Here is a 20,224-nt window from a genome sequence, read left to right on the forward strand (position 1 = left end):
ACCCAATAACGCCACTTGCCATTGAGATGCATATACTACATCTGTTTACTAAGTAAAGGTGAAGCGAAATATGTCTGTACAGCCACACTGCACGTGTTGACATGCGCCCGTGAGTAAACAGATAACTTACAAATAGCATTATTTCTTTCACCATGCAGCAAGCGTAAAAAAAAAAAAGAATAGAAAAAAACCCTTTTAAACCGTTTAACTGATAGTAATAATCGGTTAAAATTCTTACTGTCGGTTAACGGTTAAACGGTCAATATGAGCATCCCTATTTCCCACATCAATCTACACTCCCTACTCCATAATGGCAAAGCAAAAAATAGGCTTTTAACATTTGTGCAAATTTATTAAAAATAAAAACTTAAAAGATCCTGTTGCATAAGTATTCATACCCTTTTCTGGGACACTCGAAATTTAGCTCAGGAGCATTCATATTGCTTCTAGATGTTACTACACTTCGAGTGGAGTTAAACTGTGGCAAATTCGTTTGAATGAGTATGATTTAGAAAGGCACACACCTGTCAGAAAAGGTCTAACTGCTGAAAATGCATATCAGAGCAAAAACCAAGTCCTAAGGTCAAGATAACTGCCTGTAGAGCTCAGTGACAGACTTTCGTTAAGGCAATGATATAGGGAAGAGTTCAGAAAAAATCTGCTGCATTGAAGGTTCATAGAAGCATTATCCATAATGGAAGAAGATTGGAACAACTAGGACTCTAGAAAATGTCTGCCAGCCCCCATCCAAGCTGACAGAGCTTGAGAGATGAAAAGGTGAGGCAAAGAATGGCAGATAAGTGCCAAATGCAGATGAGCAAAGCTTGTCACATCATACCCAAAAAGACCTGAGGCTGTAAAGGTGCTTCAACTATGTATTGAGTTAAGGGTATGAATACTTATGCAATGTACTTATTTCAGGGTTTTATTTTTAATAAAGTTGTAAAATTTGCAAATCTGGTTTTTGCTTTGTCATTATTATGGTGTATGGAATGTAAATTGATGTGGGGAAAAACTAATTTAAAGCAGTTTAACATAATGCTGCAACAAAACGTGACAAAAATGAAGGGGTATGAATACTTTTGCAAGGCACTGTACCTAAAAGCTAACTTATTAGAAAAACAAACACTTGAACATGAATCATCATTATAAGAACCTCACACGATGGAAACCATCTTTGGAAAAAAAAATATTTGAAGTGTAATTCAAATACACCTACAAAAACAACATCACATAAAACGTACCATATGTATGGTCATCTGTTTTGGGGGAAAAACATTCTTTTAGTGCCACTCAGTGGACATTTCACATCATATATGTCACAAAACATACATGGCGGTATGTATTTTGCATCTTGCAAAAAAGTTCCTAGAGGTAAGTTCTCGTTGTTCTGGCAAATTAGCGGTATAAGAAGTTGTAACATTACCTGTAAAAGTAAACACGCTGTTTACGGACGTCAAAGAAATGTCTAATGTCGTCTAATACGATGCCTCTGGGCCAAAAACAGCTGCATGAATGTGAACGTTTGACACAAAAATGAAAACATCAACAAAACACTGACCGTGTATACCACTCCATGTTTACAAACACAACACAGATGTTTAGAGGTAATTTTTGGTTAATGATGTCACATTTACCAGTATTTTGAAACTGATGTGTGAATGGTGCTTTACTGGTAAAAAGATGGAATGTCGTTGCCTGTGTGAACAGCATATTTTTGTATTTACTGGTAATTTTACGGCAATTTACTGGCATTACTGTGTGAAAGTGGCTAGTATCACTAGTGCCATGGTATTACAAAAATAAAGGTTCCAGTTTTAAACTGAAAGACAAAACTAATTAATTAAATCTGGTCTCATGACGAAAACATACCTGTGAGACAATTAGTACATATTACTGCAGTTTCCAACAGAATCCACTCAGTAGCATTAAACCTGTGTTCAGTTTTTTCCCCAGAACAGATGAATGTACATATGGTATGTTTTATGTGACGTTGGTTTTGTAGGTGTCACCGCAGTTCTGACTTGAAATGTCTGTTGAGTGGCGCTATAACTGTAATGCTCCGTGAAATTTTAAAATGACTTACCATCTACATTTACATTTACATTTACTCATTTAGCCGACGCTTTTATCCAAAGCGACTTACAATTGGGAATACAAGTGATTCATCCGAAGGAGGCAGATCAACATAGGAAGTGCTCAAAAATACCATATATCAGGCGTTGTTAGAAGAGTGCAGGCTAGAAGGGGAAGATCAAGAAAGAGAGGAGGAATTTATTTATTTATTTATTTTTTTAATAGAGTCACATAGTGTCGAAAAAGATGGGTTTTCAGCAGTCGCTTGAAAGCTGTTAAGGAGTTTGCATTCCGGATAGGGGTGGGAAGATCATTCCACCAGGCAGGGGCGTTGAACGAGAATGTTCTGGACAGTGATTTAATACCCCTCTGTGGTGGTACAATGAGGCGTCTTTCACTAGAGGATCTCAGACTTCTGGAGGGAGTGTAGATGTGTAGAAGTGAATGGAGGTAGGCAGGTGATGAGCCGGTGGCTGTCCTATATGCCAGCATCAGTGTCTTGAATTTGATGCGGGCTGTAACCGGTAGCCAGTGCAGAGATACGAAGAGGGGTGTGACATGGGCCTTTTTGGGCTCATTGAAGACCAGTCGTGCTGCTGCATTCTGAATCATTTGTAGAGGTTTGATTGTACATGCTGGAAGACCGGCTAAAAGAGCATTGCAGTAGTCCAGCCTGGAAATGACCAGGGCCTGGACGAGGAGTTGTGTAGCATGCTCTGTTAGGAAGGGCCTGATCTTTCTGATGTTGTGCAAAGCAAACCTGCAAGATCGAGCAGTCTTAGCTATGTGGTCTTTAAAAGTCAATTGGTCGTCAAAGATTACACCCAGATTTCTGGCTGAAGTCGATGGGGTAATTGTTGATGAACCTAACTGGATGGAGAAGTCATGTTGTAAAGTTGGAGTGGCAGGAAAGATAAGGAGTTCCGTCTTTGCTAGATTGAGCTGTAGATGGTGTTCCTTCATCCACACGAGAGATATTCGCCAGGCAACCTGAGATCCGTGCAGCTACTGATGGATCATCTGGTTTGAATGAAAGATAGAGTTGTGTGTCATCAGCATAGCAATGGTAGGAGAAGCCATGTGCCTGTATGATGGGGCCCAGAGATGTAGTGTATATGGAGAAGAGGAGAGGTCCAAGAACTGATCCCTGAGGAACCCCAGTGACCAGTTGATGAGTTTTGGATACCTCCCCTCCCCAGGCCACTCTGATAGACCTACCAGAGAGGTAGGATTTGAACCAGCGAAGTGAAGTCCCTGTGATGCCCAGCGATGAGAGGGTGGACAGGAGGATCTGGTGATTCACAGTGTCAAAAGCTGCAGATAGGTCGAGCAAAATGAGTACTGATGATTTGGAATCAGCTTTTGCCGTTCGCAAGGCTTCAGTGACAGACAGTAGTGCAGTCTCAGTTGAATGGCCACTTCTGAACCCTGATTGGTTAGAATCCGGTAGATTGTTCTGTGAGAGGAATAAGGATAGCTGGTTGAAAACAGCCCGTTCTAGTGTTTTTGCTATGAATGGAAGGAGAGAGAGGTCTGTAGTTGTCAATGAGTGAAGAGTTAAATGTAGGTTTTTTGAGCAGTGGGGTTACCCGGGCCTGCTTAAATGTTCTGGGGAAAGTGCCTGTGAGAAGAGATGTGTTGATGATGTGTGTGAGCGCCGGTAGGATTGTAGGAGAGATTGCTTGGAGAAGGTGTGAGGGGATAGGATCTAAAGGACATGTCGTCGGATGGCTGGAGAGGAAAAGTTTGGTTACTTCTGCCTCCGAGTAAGGACAGAAGGAGAAGAGGGGAGTTCCATCCATTAGTGTGGTCAATTTTAGTTCCTGTATGTGTGGAGCTGAGAAGTTATTCCTGATAGATCTAGTTTTGTCTGTAAAAAATGTGGCAAAGTCATCAGCTGTTATAGAAGTTGTGGAAGGTGGTGGAGGGGGACAAAGCAGTGTATTAAATGTTTTGAAAAGGTTGCGTGCGTCCGGAGAATTGTTGATCCTGTTGTGGAAGTATGAAGATTTGGCAGTATGTACCTGGGTAGAGAAAGATGAGAGTATGGACTGATACATACTGAGGTCAGATGGATCCTTAGATTTGTGCCATTTTCTCTCGGCTGCCCTAAGTTTGGACCGATGCTCACGAAGAACATCGGATAACCAAGGGGTTGTTGGAGCAGCCCGTGCTGGCCTGGAGGAGAGAGGGCATATATCTACTAGACAAGAGGTAAGAGTGGAGCATAAGGTGTCAGTTGCTGCATTAGTGTCCAGGGATGAGAAGTGGGTTGGAGAGGGAAGGGAGGAGGAAACTAAGGAAGAAAGGTGGGAGGGTGAGAGAGATCGTAGGTTTTGTCTAAAGTAACAGTTAGAGAGGTTGGCGGTGCATAAGTAGCAAGATGTAGGTCAAATGTAATGAAGAAGTGGTCAGAGATGTGTAGAGGTTTGACCGAGATGTTGTCTGTAATACAATTGCGTGTGTAAATGAGGTCAAGTTGGTTGCCGGATTTATGAGTGTATGTAGTGATAATGCGTTTTAGATCAAATGAAGCTAGGAGTGAATGGAAGTCAGCAGCATAGGGTTTGTCGAGGTGAATGTTGAAGTCCCCAAAGACTAGAAGTGGACTGCCATCCTCTGGAAATGAGGACAGCAGCCCATCCAGCTCTTCTAAGAAGATGCCAAGTTGAGTAGGAGGGCGGTAAATTACCACAACATGGAGTTTGATAGGAGATGTTACAGTGATTGAATGATATTCGAATGAGTAATAATTGCATAGAGGAGAATGGGTTGAGTATTTCCAGTTGTTAGAAATGAGCAATCCAGTTCCGCCGCCCCTTCCAGTCTGACAAGGGGTGTGAGAGAAGGAAAAGTTATTAGAAAGAGCAGCTGGGGTTGCAGAGTCTTCTGGACGAATCCAGGTTTCAGTCAAACCTAGAATGCTCAGGCCAGATTGCAAAGAAAATGCCGAAATTAAGTCAGCTTTGTTGACAGCTGACTGACAGTTCCAGAATCCAACCGTGAAAGAGAAAGGTTCAGTGGAAGAGGTGTCGATAGGACGCAGGTTAAAAAGATTGCGTCGACGTGTGCGAGTGACGTTAGAGTAATGTGAAGAGACCACCGGAATGAATTGGAAGCACATGATAGAGGAGGACAGAAAGACGAGTGAAATAAAGGAAAGGAGTACTTAAGTGCGTTGTCGGTTTCGTTGCTTGGTTAAAGTCGCACAGGAAAAGTCGCAGGTCTTTACTCTCGTCGGTCTTCACGCGAGGAGGCTGAACACTTCCACTGAACGCTTCCGCTGACGCCTCCTAGGCTCAGTCAGCCGCAAATGTATCGCCCGCACGCAAAATGGCTCAATCGAAACTCAAAAAGCAACAGCTTCGCACTTTTAATAGCTCAAGAAGGGAACGATATGAAATAACAAAAGCTTCCCTTGGCTGTCCGCTCAGTTATTACTTTTAATGATTGCAATAAAAACTACAATTTAAAGCAAAAACACTAGTAAGGCAAATAACAGAAGAAAGACTCCCTTTCTAACAGCAACTCGATGTAAATAAAACAAATAAGTAACTAAATAGAAACAACAGAGTGCTTTTAGTAGCAGCTCAAAATTAATACTAACGAATTAGTAAGTAAATAGAAACGACAGAGTGCTTTTAGCAGCAGCTTAATATTAATACTAACCAATAAGTAATAAATAGAAACGACAGAGTGCTTTTAGGAGCAACTTAATATTAATACTAACAAATAAGTAATTAAACATAAACGACAGAGTGCTTTTAGCGGCAACTCAACGTAACGATCGCCTATTGAAATAGTATTAAAGTAGACACTTACGCGCAGTCGTTCTTTCTCTGCACTACACCTAAACCTACCCGACAGAACGAACAACGAACTGTGTATGAAAACGATTACAAGTGCTCACTGTTTTACTGCCTCTAGTGTCGGAAATTGCAGTGATATGTAGTTATCTGTATGTATTTTGCGTCTAACAAAACGTTCCCAAAGGTACACTTTTTTTTTTTTTACTTAAACACTGTATGTTGAACTATTTAGACACACTAATAAACTTGATTTACCCAGGTGTATAATTAAAAGTGTAAGTATTAATTTAAAAAATGTCAGTTACTGTTAATGATGGGTTAATTTTCCATAGTTTTGACTTGACTGATTCGCCATTGAGTTACTCTTTTCAGGCATGTAATGGATGTTTTATGTTGAGCAAAGGCATCATTGTGAGCATGACAGGTGATTTGTATGGCAAACTGGTAATTTGCAGGCTGGTTCTTGTGCTAATTGCTATCAAAATAATTATTCTGTCATAATGTGAGATATTGCCCCTTTTTTTTTTACCATAGCTGTTAGCCAGGCAGCCTCCATTCAGTTTGGCATGTTGTGATCTGCCAAACCACCATTAAAAAAGGGACAGCTTTTTGAGAAACGGAAAGGATTAGACACATTATTACCTTGGCAATGTTGCTGAAAGGTCATCTTTAATGTCCGACAGCAAAGAGCAGTGACAAAGTTAAAATCTCACGGTATAGAATTTGAATGGGATTTTGTCCTCTATGACTTTGAAAAAAGACTTAAAACTTAAGATTAAAAGGAATGTCATTAAAGCATATCAGCATATCAAGTGTGCAGTTTTATTTCTGGGAATTATTGCATCTTGTTTTATGTTACATAATGGTATGTGTGTTTTTAGCTCAATATTAAAAACCAAATATTAATCCCATATTAAGCCCAAATATTAATCAGTATTGTATTGATAATTGTAAAAAAAATCATTTATTTTTGTTTATTGGAAAAAAAATACTGAAAGTTATTATGAAAACTGAAAATATACAAATATGATTGAATTCAAAATATTAATAAATGCTATCAAATTTGAATGCTGAATTGTCCAATTTCAAACAGACTTATGCTGCACATGCTGACTTTGTAAATATGTCATGTCATATAGTGCTTACAATTTCATAATGTTAACATACTGCATAACATGCATATTTCAGCATTTTTGCTTTAGCATCCATTGTACCTGAAGTTAGAGCACAATTACACACACACACACACACACACACACACACACACACACACACACACACACACACACACACACACACACACACACACACACACACACACACACACACACACACACACACACACACACACACACACACACATACACACACACTGGAGTATACTGGACATATATAAATGATGCCTATTTGTGTGTTCCTACATTACACCCCCACATCCCACTAACATGTTTACAACCTGCACAAACTCTGTCCATATACTAATTAAATGACTAATGTGGCAAATAAAAGGTCGGGACATGTGTATAATTACTGTGACATATTTAAAACCACATTGTGTACCTCCTACATACTAATAAGTCCTAAATGTCACTGAGGATTTATGACATTATTTTACAAAGGTATTATCAAATGCCTCTGTCCCTGCTGCGTTTTTACCTGAATTTCTTTTCTTAATCATATTGCTAATGGTGCTTTGGTATACGATTAATTATAAATAGGTTTTTGAATAATACAACTGCTGGACTGCCTCCTTGTAGCCACAATGTCAATTGAATTGGACATTTTAATCAACAGAATATTATTCTTGCGGAAGGTAGGAGAAACACAAAAGGACAAGGACGCATATATTATTCTGCAGAGAGCTACTGGGATAGAAACTATTTTAAGTTGTATCATGACTGATCATAGTAACTAGTATTTGATGGTCTAATGTGTGTTACGTTTATGCAGATTACAGGGCAGCAAACATTTGAGGAATGCAGTTGCAAAAATATTCTGACTTAACTTTGTTTTGTTGTTTCTCTGCAGTGCTGATGAGAGGTTTGATGCTACCTTCCATACAAACGTCCTGGTTAATGCATCAGGTGCCTGTCAGTACATACCACCAGGTACAAATTATTCCTACCGCTGTATCAGCCACACAAATGTGTTTTTTAACATTTAGAACATTTTGTATGCAGAACTACTTCCGCCACAGATTCAAATCTCAAATTTATAGTTTAACAGATGAGCCTAAGCCTCCGTTACTAATTCAGAAAAGTCACTTTAGAACTAATAACGAAGGAACGTTAAGTTTAAAGCTTGTTGCATTATGTAGAGTAGACTTAGAGTAGATTATAACAGAGAGATGGAATGAGTGACTCTGGTTACTTGCATCTGATACAGCATTCATTCTTCAGCTCAATCTCATATTCACAAAAAATATGATTTTGAATGTCTGCTGAGGAATAGCAACAGGTATATCTTTGTCGTACTATCCTTTCATCTGTGTTGGGAGATTTCCGATGACAGCACTGCTCAGCGCATGACTGTCTTACAAGGTGTTTATGAAAGTAAAGATAACTTATATTTTTACAACCCTGTTTCAGTCTCTTTCAGTATAAAAGTCTTTTATAACAGTCTTTTGTAGCCATCTATTGGTGGAACAATGTAACTAATCACCATTACGAGCACACACACCATTCCACGTTTTGGAATAATACTACTATTAAATACTACTATTATTTATATAAAATACTATTTATTGAAGAATAATATTTAATAAACTACAACAGCTATCTTAAATGATGCTAGACAATTCAGTCAAAGGTACAAAGGCAGCTCTTTGACATACAGCATATACAGGTGCTGGACATATAATTAGAATATCTTCAAAAAGTTGATTTATTTCACTGATTCCATTCAAGAAGTGAAACTTGTATAATGTATACATTCATTCCACACAGACCGATATATTTCAAGTGTTTATTTCTTTTAATTTTGATGATTATAACTGACAATTAATGAAAACCCCAATTCAGTATCTCAGAAATTTAGAATATTGTGAAAAGGTTCAGTATTGAAGACACCTGGTGCCACACTCTAATCAGCTAATTAACTCAAAACACCTGCAGAGGCCTTTAAATGGTCTCTCAGTCTAGTTCTGTAGGCTACACAATCATGGGGAAGACTGCTGATATGACCGTTATCCAAAAGACGACCACTGTCACCTTGCACCTTGCAAAGACACAAAATGTCATTGCAAAAGAGGCTGGCTCTTCACAGAGCTCTGTGTCCAAGCACATTAATAGAGAGGTGAAGGGAAGGAAAAGATGTGGTAGAAAAAAAGTGTACAAGCAATAGGGATAACTGCACCCTGGAGAGAATTGTGAAACAAAAACCAATCAAAAATGTGGGGGAGATTCACAAAGAGTGGACTGCAGCTGGAGTCAATGCTTCAAGAACCACTACGCACAGACGTATGCAAGACATGGGTTTCAGCTGTTGCATTCCTTGTGTCAAGCCACTCTTGAACAACAGACAGCGTCAGAAGCGTCTCGCCTGGGCTAAAGACAAAAAGGACTGGACTGCTGCTGAGTGGTCCAAAGTTATGTTCTCTAATGAAAGTAAATTTTGCATTTCCTTTGGAAATCAGGGTCCCAGAGTCTGGAGGAAGAGATGAGAGGCACAGAATCCACTTTGCTTGAGGTCCAGTGTAAAGTTTCCACAGTCAGTGATGGTTTGGGGTGCCATGTCATCTGCTGGTGTTGGTGCACTGTGTTTTCTGAGGTCCAAGGTCAACGCAGCTGTATACCAGAACGTTTTAGAGCACTTCATGCTTCCTGCTGCTGACCAACTTTATGGAGATGCAGATTTCATTTTCCAACAGGACTTGGCACCTGCACACAGTGCCAAAGCTACCAGTACCTGGTTTAAGGACCATGGTATCCCTGTTCTTAATTGGCCAGCAAACTCGCCTGACCTTAACCCCATAGAAAATCTATGGGGTATTGTGAAGAGGAAGATGCGATATGCCAGACCCAACAATGCAGAAGAGCTGAAGGCCACTATCAGAGCAACCTGGGCTCTCATAACACCTGAGCAGTGCTACAGACTGATCGACTCCATGCCATGCCGCATTGCTGCAGTAATTCAGGCAAAAGGAGCCCCAACTAAGTATTGAGTGCTGTACATGCTCATACTTTTCATGTTCATACTTTTCAGTTGGCCAAGATTTCTAAAAATCCTTTCTTTGTATTGGTCTTAAGTAATATTCTAATTTTCTGAGATACTGAATTGGGGTTTTCATTAGTTGTCAGTTATAATCATCAAAATTAAAAGAAATAAACACTTGAAATATATCAGTCTGTGTGGAATGAATTTATACATTATACAAGTTTCACTTCTTGAATGGAATTAGTGAAATAAATCAACTTTTTGAATATATTCTAATTATATGACCAGCACCTGTATAAGTTACATAAAATAAAACATGCCAAAACGTTTTGCTCTGGAACACATAATAGATTAATGAGACTAAAGAATGGCCATTAGATTTTCCCCAAACAAATTATATCCAATGTTTAACCACTATAGAGACATCAGAGCCAGCAGCAAATTCCAGAAGATCTGGCTGAGGTAAGGCTGCTCTAGGCAGGTTCATGAGAGCTGAACGGCCACTGACACCCTGGAGCATCTTCGGAAACATTGAAGCTAATTTTCAAATAGTAGTTATCTTTATTAACAAACTGCATATCTGAAGTCTAAACAAGTCCATTCTCGACACAAAATCCCGTGACAAAACAATTATTGTGGATTTGGGCATCGTCACGACACTCGCTGTGAGAAATACTGCAAGCAAAGTGATACAAACAGTGAAATAGTTGGAGTTCTGATAACAATAGAATATCACACTCCTCTCAGCCAATCAGATTTGAGGACCAGAAAGAACTGTTTTATAAATTTTAATATTGTGATGAAAATTCACATTTAGGATTTAAATGCAAATGTAGCATTTAAAATACACATTTTCTTTATTTAAACAAAATAGAATAGTTTAAAATAGTTGTTTTTTTATCTGCCAATATGAAAAAAAATTTCAATGTCGGAATTTTAACCCGCATTCTGCTAACTCGATAAAACAGAAATTCATTCATTATTTTGTTTCTACACTTGGTCTATGTTTGGCTACATTTGTTTTGCAAATATAAGTGTGATATACACAGTATAGTGTAATAGTTGAGATAATTTTCATTTATACAATTACAACTCTGCGTGATTTCCTCTATTACTATTATTCATTTTGTTGATATGTGTGTTTGTGTGTAATCACGCAGGTATTCTGAAGAGTACATGTTACATAGATGTGCGCTGGTTCCCATTCGATATACAGAAGTGTGACCTCAAGTTTGGCTCCTGGACTCATAACGGCTGGCTGCTGGACCTACAAATGCAGGCAGTGGACATCTCTACATACATCCCTAATGGAGAATGGGATTTAGTGGGTAAGAGTCCCTGGCATTACTATTGAGGTATTTTTTTACAGTGATGTCTGGCTTTTTGATTTAGCTTTTATTGGAATATTTTTTTTATTTTTAGTAACATGTGTATGATTTTTATTAAGTTTTGTTTTTAATTTTGTTTATTTAGTTTTGTTATTTTAGTACTTCAAACTATATGAAAATGAAAAATGTTGTCTTGGTAACTAGCTGAAATAAACCACACAGGTTTTATATATCTCAATTATTTTATATATTTAATTTCAAGTAATGAAAATGTTTTTTATGGTTTTAGTTTCTGGTGGCCTGAATTTGAGTCTAAACAGAGCAAGCATTTTGTGAGGAACCAAATCCGTTTTTGTGATAGCATTGAGTACAAACACTTGTGACTCACACATTCTTTCTTTAATGCTATAGATCTGTTTGCTTCTCACACATTTGGGTTTTCAAGTGTCAGTACCGCATTGTGTGCTCAGTATAGGTCATGTGTGTTTGAATGGTTTTCTTTGCCTAAAGGGACACTTTTGATAATTTCCCCCTGCATCTACTTCATGGAAAAGTGTTAAAGTTTTGTTAGCTCATCTGAATGCTGAGGTGATAATTCCATCCTCCCTGCTGGACTGTAGAGAACACAAACTTAACACATGGTACAGAAGGTCTTTAAAAGATACTTTTCTTTTTTATGTTCATTCTCAGGTGGAGAGTAAAAAGAAAGTGCCTCTTATATTCTCAAGAGAGCATTCCTTCTGTCATTTTTATGAATTAAGACAGCGCATACAGAATTTTAAGCAACTTAGTTTTCAGTGTTACATTGTAACAGGAATAAATAACATTGTTAATGTCTGAAATTCTTGTAATCTTGCAACACCATAGGATGTTTTGCACTAATATTAGAAATATTAATATTAGAAATGAATGTTTGTGTGGCACAGCTTTTCTAATCTCATAATCTGATCGTGTTTGGCTTTTTAATCTGTCTGTTTCTGTCCCCATCTCTCATTTTTTCGCTTTCAATGCCAGTGTGACCCGGGGTCTGTTCGACAGATGGGGTCCTGATGGTAGTTGGCAGTGCTTTGGCACTGATTCTGCCTGGCACCAATGGCCAGTTTCGTGCCAAGGTTGCGCAGTGACATGGGCAGTCTGTGAACGTTCATCTTTAACACTGCAGGGATTCACACATTGCACACACACACAGCCGCAACCTACTGGTCACCCTGTTGCAGAGAAGTGTAAACATATATGATATGTTACAAGACTCTTAGTATGTGCTATTAGGTTGTTTTCCTAGTTTTTTCATTCATCTCACAAATTTGCATAGCTATGATTGCAAATCCCCCCTCCCCCCTCCCCCCCCTCAAATGCACACACAAACCACAGCACTCAGGTAGGCCTTTTGTAATCAGTTAAATGACTCAAACCAGCAATTTGCTTTGATGTGATTGTCTCTGAGTGCCATGACAGTTTTGACCAGCGTGAAATCCTGATGAAAGCTCTTCCTCCGCCTGCCTAGTTTGATTAATTACAATTTTGATTTAATTTTTTAATCAATTGGAGAGGAGGGCTGTCTGACCCTGACAGATCAAGACTGTCTCATTCGCAACATGTCATGTCGTTGTATCCCTTTATTCTTGCAACTGGTAGAAATAATGTTCATTGCATTTTAAAGGGAACCCTGGGTATTAAGACGTGTATGGCTTAAATTAACAAAATGATGTCTCTTACTAAAATATGTAGAAATCCCATGAAAGATTTATGTTATTTAAAAAAATTATATCATTTGGACTATGGGGACGCCATTATTTTAAAGACATGAAATGGTTGCACTCAGTGAGCTACTGGCACTACCTGTTGCTATTTTTACAGCAATACAACTCGGAAAATAAAATACTGATGCAATGACCACAGCTATTGAAAGAGCTTACAGGTGGTGATGAATTAAACCAAATGCTGTACCATTGATTTTTTCTCACAGGGAGTCTAAACACCCCTGGATATCGAGTGAAATCCACGCTGAGAAACTCCATGTCATGACAAGCGTTAGCATGTTTACATTCTGCCAAGATTGTCTCTGCTGTTTGTCTACTAAAAGCCTCAAAGGCATCAGGGCTAAAGTGGAAAGAACAAAGACACAGGTCTTTAGGAAGTATCTTCCCATTATTTTCTCCTCTTTTTCGCTAGAAAAGCAGTGAAGATTTACCACATTTCTCTTGTTGCCCTTCGTTTGAAAATTACAAACAAATGCAGCACAATGTGGCATTGTATCAGTATTTTATTTTCTGAGTTGTGTTGTGGTATAAATAGCAACTGGTAGCACTAGTATCTCACCAAGTGCCTCTATTTCACATTATCGAAATCCCACCATAGTCCAAAATATGTATAAAACGATGTGGATTTTGAAATAACGTAAATCTTTCATGGGTTTTGTACTACATCTTTCAGTAAGAGACATCATTTACATTATATTAAGCCATACAACCCTTTAAGATAATATATATTAGAAAAAAAAAACGTCTCAGGTTACAACTGTAACCCTTGTTCCCCTTAAGGGAACGAGACGCTGCGTCGAAACGCTTAGGGAACGCCTTCAGTGTGAGCACGCTCTGAATCATGTATATGAAGCATGATATTGGTAAGCTTTGCGGAGCAAACGCAGTGGCATGTGCTCGCAATGCGGGCAATCAGCCCCCTCAAGGGCTGATGCCGCATGCTCCGCTCCCATACAGACAACACATAAGCTGTGTGTGTCCTCGCCCGTAATGAAACGGGTACATGGAGGAGCACACAGCTTAAAATTAGGGCTACGCCATATCGAGCTTAATATCGCATTCGATATTAAGCTCGATATGGCGTAGCTTGTCAGAGAGTTACGTCTCTGTGTATTAATTACCGCTCCAGCGGAACCTGAGCGGAACGCACGTGATGGAGATTTACTACTAATCAAAGTACCGGCTTCATTGACTAAACGTGCCTCACAATATCGTTCGATATATTGTCCAGCCCTACTTAAAATGTTGCTGCTTATATTGAGGTTCACCCTTCTTGCTACCAGACTTAGACATACTTTGTAATTGCTACAAATAACACTCTCAAATAAAAGGTGTGCAAACTAGCACAAAAACAGAGAGTGGGACATGACACAACACAGAGCACTTGCTGAATGACAGAAAGCTGACGCTGTTCTCTCCGCACGTGCTTTTAAAGCTTCTTGGTCGGTGACGTCATGACGCCCGTGACGTCTCACGATTCCACTGGACTGATTACACACATGATTCAGAGCGTGCTCACGCTGAAGGCGTTCCCCTAGCTTTTCGACACAGCTCGAAGTTCCTGGAAGAGAACATCATTGTGTTTCATATCATTAAAACCTGGGTTGGGCTTGTTTGACTATGAAGCACAGTATTATTGAACTGCATGGGTACTTTGGGAAGCACTGTAGGATTAAGTGGATTGCATTGCAAAAATTAGGAAAATGGAAAGCAAATATTAGTCTTCTGCACGCACAGATCAAGGACAAGAAACAGGGAATAAATAATGGGTGATTCTTGTGTTTGCTTTAGATTTAACTATGTTTTGGAGGTTATTCACTTTAAAGGTCATGAAGATCCTGCCTGTGATTTGGTCCTGTCACAAATACGCTCATCTTGGCTGACAGCCTTTATTTTCAGAAAGGCCTTCATCTCAGTTCTGTTGTGGAAGGGTCACTTTGAAGTCCTGCTCTAGCTTTTACCTTAAACCACTCTGCTGGCTTTTTTAACAAAGAGAGCTATAGCCTATATTCTACAGAACTGGTTCAAAGTCAGATTTGTAAACTTCTTGGGGAAAAAAAGTATTTTTCCACAAATTTCGTATGTATGCAAATTGTATAATATCAAAGGTATGCATTTCCAGTAATTGTGCCGTTAATTCTCATATTGTATTTTGCAGTAAGTTTTGGAATATTTGACCTCTCCCCAAATTTGTCGCTACTGAAACACAGTAATATATAATTTAATAAGGGTTATACTGACCTATTAAGATTTTGCTTACATCTTCCTTGTAAATATATATTTCCCTTCCGAGGGAACTCTCACCGCGTCTCCTAGGGGTCGCTATTGGGGAACGCCGCAGCATGACTCGTGTCTGAAGAATGCATATGAAAAAACTACATGAAATGGCCGGCGACAGCGTATGACGTCACCACGGCGGGACCGCCGCTGCTGGTGCGTCACTGTATAAAGAGGTGCCGGTGTAAACACACATCCTCTTCATCGTCTTCAGCTTCTCTTTGTCTAAGGTTGCATGTATTCTCTCACGGGAGGCCTGCGTGTGACGTGTGTGGTAATCTGATACCCTCACTTTCACACGGCCTGAGCTGAGCGGTGAGAACGCAAGCGAATAAAATCGGTGCATTCATTGCTTGTTTGTAAACAGAGGCACGCTCTCATACCCACTTGCACGACTCGCAGGCTACGTGGGTGTGGTAAATAACAGCACGTCCAGCTCCCGAGGGAACTAATGTGCTCATCGCAAAAACGCATTTGCAAAGGAGGGAGGTGAGTTTCTCTGTTCCTCATTTTGCATGAGTGTGTTTGTCTCTCGCGGCATTAACAAACGCATTCGCGGCATTAACAAACGCATTTGCGGCGTCGCCAGCGGCTCCTTGCTTGCTTTATTCCTGAGGGAATTTGGCGCTTGGGTGAATATGTGTTGCGCGTCGCGATTGTGGAGTTAATTAACCGCCAAAAAAGGGGGGGAATTTCCTGAGACTAGTTCAGCCATGATTATGGCAGAACAGACTTATTAACTGCAGCTGTCTGAGGTTAGCTGTGTCTTAATTCTTCCCCCTTTAGGGTCTGGAGGCTTTCGGTCAGTTTTACCTCTGGTGGTCCTTCCTACACATAGATATCTGAGGATGTCTGTGTGTTGGCTTACTGAATGCTCCCCTTTGGTTTTTTTTGAGCAGTTCTCTTTAAGCTCTTGCCTAGATGGTGCTGTCTCCCCTGCTAGGGTTTTAAGTAGACAGCCCACTCTGTTGATTTGGGCTGCTTTTAGGAGGACTAACCAGAGGTCTTTCACTGATCTGTTAGTTTCCTGGGCTCATTGGCCTTTTTGGATTTATGTGTCTATGGACTAGGTAAACCACTGCCTTTAAGTCCTTCATTCCATGAAGGCCCAGGTCTGAGCCCCAACAACACAGGGGTCCTGCTCTCTCTCGTTCTGAGGAACAGAGAAGAGTCCAGAAGGCTAGTGTTGCAGCCTGTGCCCCTCCCGTATAGGCGGCGCGGGTTGAGGGGTGAACAGGATCTGAGGGAAGTGATCCACACGAGACAATGTGCTCGTGCGGATCAAAATTAATCTAAACTCTATTTTCTTCCCTCTGTCCTGTCTTGCCCCCTCATTAATTCCCCTGTTTCTATCATCATGGCAAGGTTGGAGCTCCCTGCACGCTACCTATAACTTCTTAGTGGTTCTTATGTCCCATAAGAACCTCCATTACTGATGGTCTGGATTTTAACTCCTTAAACAGGTTTTGTTTACGTTTGAGTTAAATGCAGGTCACTTATGGGTGAGTACGATCCATTTTTTCTTTTAATAGAAGAAAAGGAACTTAATACTGTCTCAGGCCTGTGTGTTGTGTTTTTGCTTCTCAGAGAAAAATATGACGAGTCTACGGCGGATGCTCCCCCTCTGATCCTACGGATTATGGTTACGGCAGTGTTCGTCTTCTCCACGCCACAGGTCGTGCGGTAAACCACCCTTACAGTATATGTTAGACATAGGACTTATGTCCTCTTCAAGGTAAGCTCCCTAAGTTTCTTCTTAGGATTGCCCTTGGCATGTTTAACGCTGTCCTTTGCAGGCCTTTTTCTGAGAATCCCTCTTCCAGGCCCTCTCTGTGGACTCCAGATCCTGGAGTGATCTCATCAGCTGAAGGTTCTTTCCAGCACCTCCTGAGTGTTTTGTCTCCAAGGAGCAATTTCTCAGTCCTCCAGTTCCTGATCTGGGGAATTTATGTCCTGTTGAGACAGGAACATAAGTCCACCTAGACTGGGGTCTGTCGATCCCCCTGTTAGCCCGAGGGCAGGGTCGGTTCGACCTAAGTAGTACTCCCCTTTCCGCGGAAAGGGTTTTATTCAGAGTACCACTTTTCGCTGACAAAGCCAGGTTTTTCCTCTCAGCCATCTGGGTTGGGATCCTGTCCCTCTTGTCCAGGCTGATTCTCACTCTTCAGGCCTCACGCACGAGCTGGGCTCTCCCCTTTCCGAGGAAAGGGTCCCCAGTGAGCGCCCCCTCGGCTGGACAGGCATTCCTCCCTGGCCTTCAGGGTTAGGAGTCTGTCCTCATGACTAACCAGGAGCTCTCCCTTCTCAGGGCCTTGAGGTGACTTTGGTAGCTCCCCTTTCTGCGGAAAGGGTCCTCTCAGAGCACCAACCTCTGGCGGGTTTTGGTATTCCTCCCTGTCCTCTGGGTTTGGAACCTACCCTCGATATGGCTAGAGACAGGACTTATTACATAGAAGTCTCTTCGACAGCAGCAGCTCACCTTAATTCAATGTTCCTCAGTAGCACCACTGTCGTATGGCAAGATTCCCTTGTTTGTTGGGTAGAGTCTGTCACCAGGCTTCTTGAGTCAAGCATGATTGCTCCCTTTTGAGAAGGGTCCCACTTAAGAGCACTGCTCCTGGCAGGAGAAGTAGGCTCCCCTTCTGAGGAAGGGTGAAATCTGAGCACTGCCTCCTGGCAGGCGGGTTTTCCTCTCTGTTAATCAGGGTTTGGAGCCTGTCTGTGCCTGACTTCCGGGTCAAGTACAAGCTCCCTTTCAGGCCTCATGACTAGCTAGGACCTCTGCCCTTTCAGGGCCTTGAGATGACTTTGGCTGCTCCCCTTTCTACGGAAATGGTCCTCTCAGAGCACCACCCTCTGGCGGGTGTTGGTATTCTTCCTTGTCCTTCAGGGTTTCGAAGCCTACCCTTGACATTGCTAGAGTCATGAGCTTCCTACGTAGAAGGAAGCAGCGCCACTGCCGCATAGCGAATTTCTCCATTTTTCAAAGGGTAGAACTAGTCACTACCTCCTCTCAGGCTTCCTGAATCGAGTACGATTGCTCCCCTTTGCGAAGGGTCCCATTTTAGAGCACGGTTCCTGGTGGGATGAGTATGCTCCCCTTCTAAGGAAGGGTAATTTCTGAGCATCACCTTCTCCTAGTAGGCGTAATAGGCATCCATGTGGACTGGGTTTAATATGCTCCCCTTTACACTAAAGGGTCCCTTCAGAGCATTGCCCTTTTTCAAGGACGGATGTTCCTCCCTGCAGCTCAGGGTTAGGAGTCTGTCCACTATCCACATCCACTATCATGATGGTCAGTAGCTCCATCAGTCGACTAACAGTTTGCGGACTGTCTGTCCTGATTGGGGTGTAGCATTGCTCCCCTCTTTTAAAGGACGGTTCTTCCCCTATCTAAGTGCTTGTCATGTCTGACAAGCCTGGAGCTTTAGTAGTGAAACCCCCAGGGAAAACACTTTCTGAAATCCACAGTAGTGGTGCAGTAAGTGCGCACGCAATCTCTGAGCACTGTAGTGAATTTTACAGGACTCATTTCATTTTAACTTGGCCCACACAGGGACGCCAATTATGTAGTGAGTTCTGCTTTCGCCCACTAGGAAGGCGAAATAGTGTAGTGATGGGTACTCGTATCACAGATGACGTTATGATTCTTGGATCACGTGTCACTTCATGTGCAGTTATGAGTACATCACATAAGAAAGATTGGTGGGATATCTAACTTGTAGAACCTCTCACTGTATTATCAACACAAGGAAGACACAAGTGTAATAAAATAAATTTACTAACAAATTACAAATGACTAACAAATGATAGACAAGAGTAATCAACTATTAAATGAATACAATAAATGCAAAAGGAATAAAGTGCATAAGATGCATAAAATGTGATTCAGTTGGGTGTTGCTATGTCAGAGCTATGTCATCTTATGGAAAGATAAACTTGCTACTCTGAGACAAATAAGGTGAAGAACCTTACTATGCATCAAACAAATAAATTAGCTATTATTTGTTATCAACTGCAATCAGCTATACAATATCTAATGTAAATTAGAAAGATTATATACTGATAGTACACAACAATGCCAAGGTCTCTGGAAGAGATTTGGAAGTGATATTTACGTTCTCTGTGGTTGAGTGAGCAGTACGCTGGCGGTGAATTCTTCCACTGGTTGTGCTGGGAGCAGTCAGTGGGAAAAGGAGCAGGAATCCGTTTCGACAGCCTTGAACGTGAAGCGCTGTAGGATGCTGATCTCCTGGAGCACCAAAGGGTCCTAAGATCTGGAACACGCAGATGTGGCCCTGGTGTAGGTGCTGAAGGCCCTTAGCTTGGAACACGCAAGCAAAGGTACCTGAAGTGAAGGTTTGCTCGCTGGAGCTTAACCTTGTTGCAAATGTCTGTTGGTCTTCTGCCTCTCTCGGCTAGAGACTCCGCTTTGTCTCTCTCTCGGATTGAGACTCAGGACGTGCTGCATTTGTTGTTGTCTTGCTGGACGAAGACTCTGAACGTGGAAAATATCTCTATCCTTTGCTGCCTCAAAGCTGGAGACTTGGAGCGTGGAGCGTCTGTTTCTGTCTCTCTGGACAGTAGGCTCAGAATGGTTGTGTCTGTTAGTGTCTCTCTCTTGTGGAGCTGGAGACTCAGAATGGAGGTATCTGTTGCTGCCTTCCCAGTAACGGGCCGCAGACTCAGAAAGAAGTTTGATCTGTTATGGCGCTTTTCCACTACACAGTACCAGCTCGCCTCGGCTCGGCTCTGTTTGGTTTTCCACTGTGTAAAAGTTGTACCTGTACCGGCTTCCAGGTACTTTTTTTCGTACCAC

The 20,224-nt window shown here is 41.1% G+C and overlaps 1 protein-coding gene across 1 annotated transcript in view; it reads left to right on the forward strand.

Annotated features, from left to right (window-relative positions):
• The window catches only part of chrna8 (cholinergic receptor, nicotinic, alpha 8), a 96,360-nt gene that overhangs the window by 66,198 nt on the left and 9,938 nt on the right, over window positions 1–20,224 (forward strand). The window contains exons 5-6 of the mRNA XM_073842284.1: window positions 7,914–7,993; window positions 11,201–11,368. Coding sequence (XP_073698385.1) covers window positions 7,914–7,993; window positions 11,201–11,368 — 248 coding nt within the window. The remainder of the gene's footprint in view (window positions 1–7,913; window positions 7,994–11,200; window positions 11,369–20,224) is intronic.

This window comes from Garra rufa, chromosome 6 (assembly GCF_049309525.1).
Source record: "Garra rufa chromosome 6, GarRuf1.0, whole genome shotgun sequence".
In the NCBI taxonomy this organism is placed as follows: Eukaryota; Metazoa; Chordata; class Actinopteri; order Cypriniformes; family Cyprinidae; genus Garra; species Garra rufa.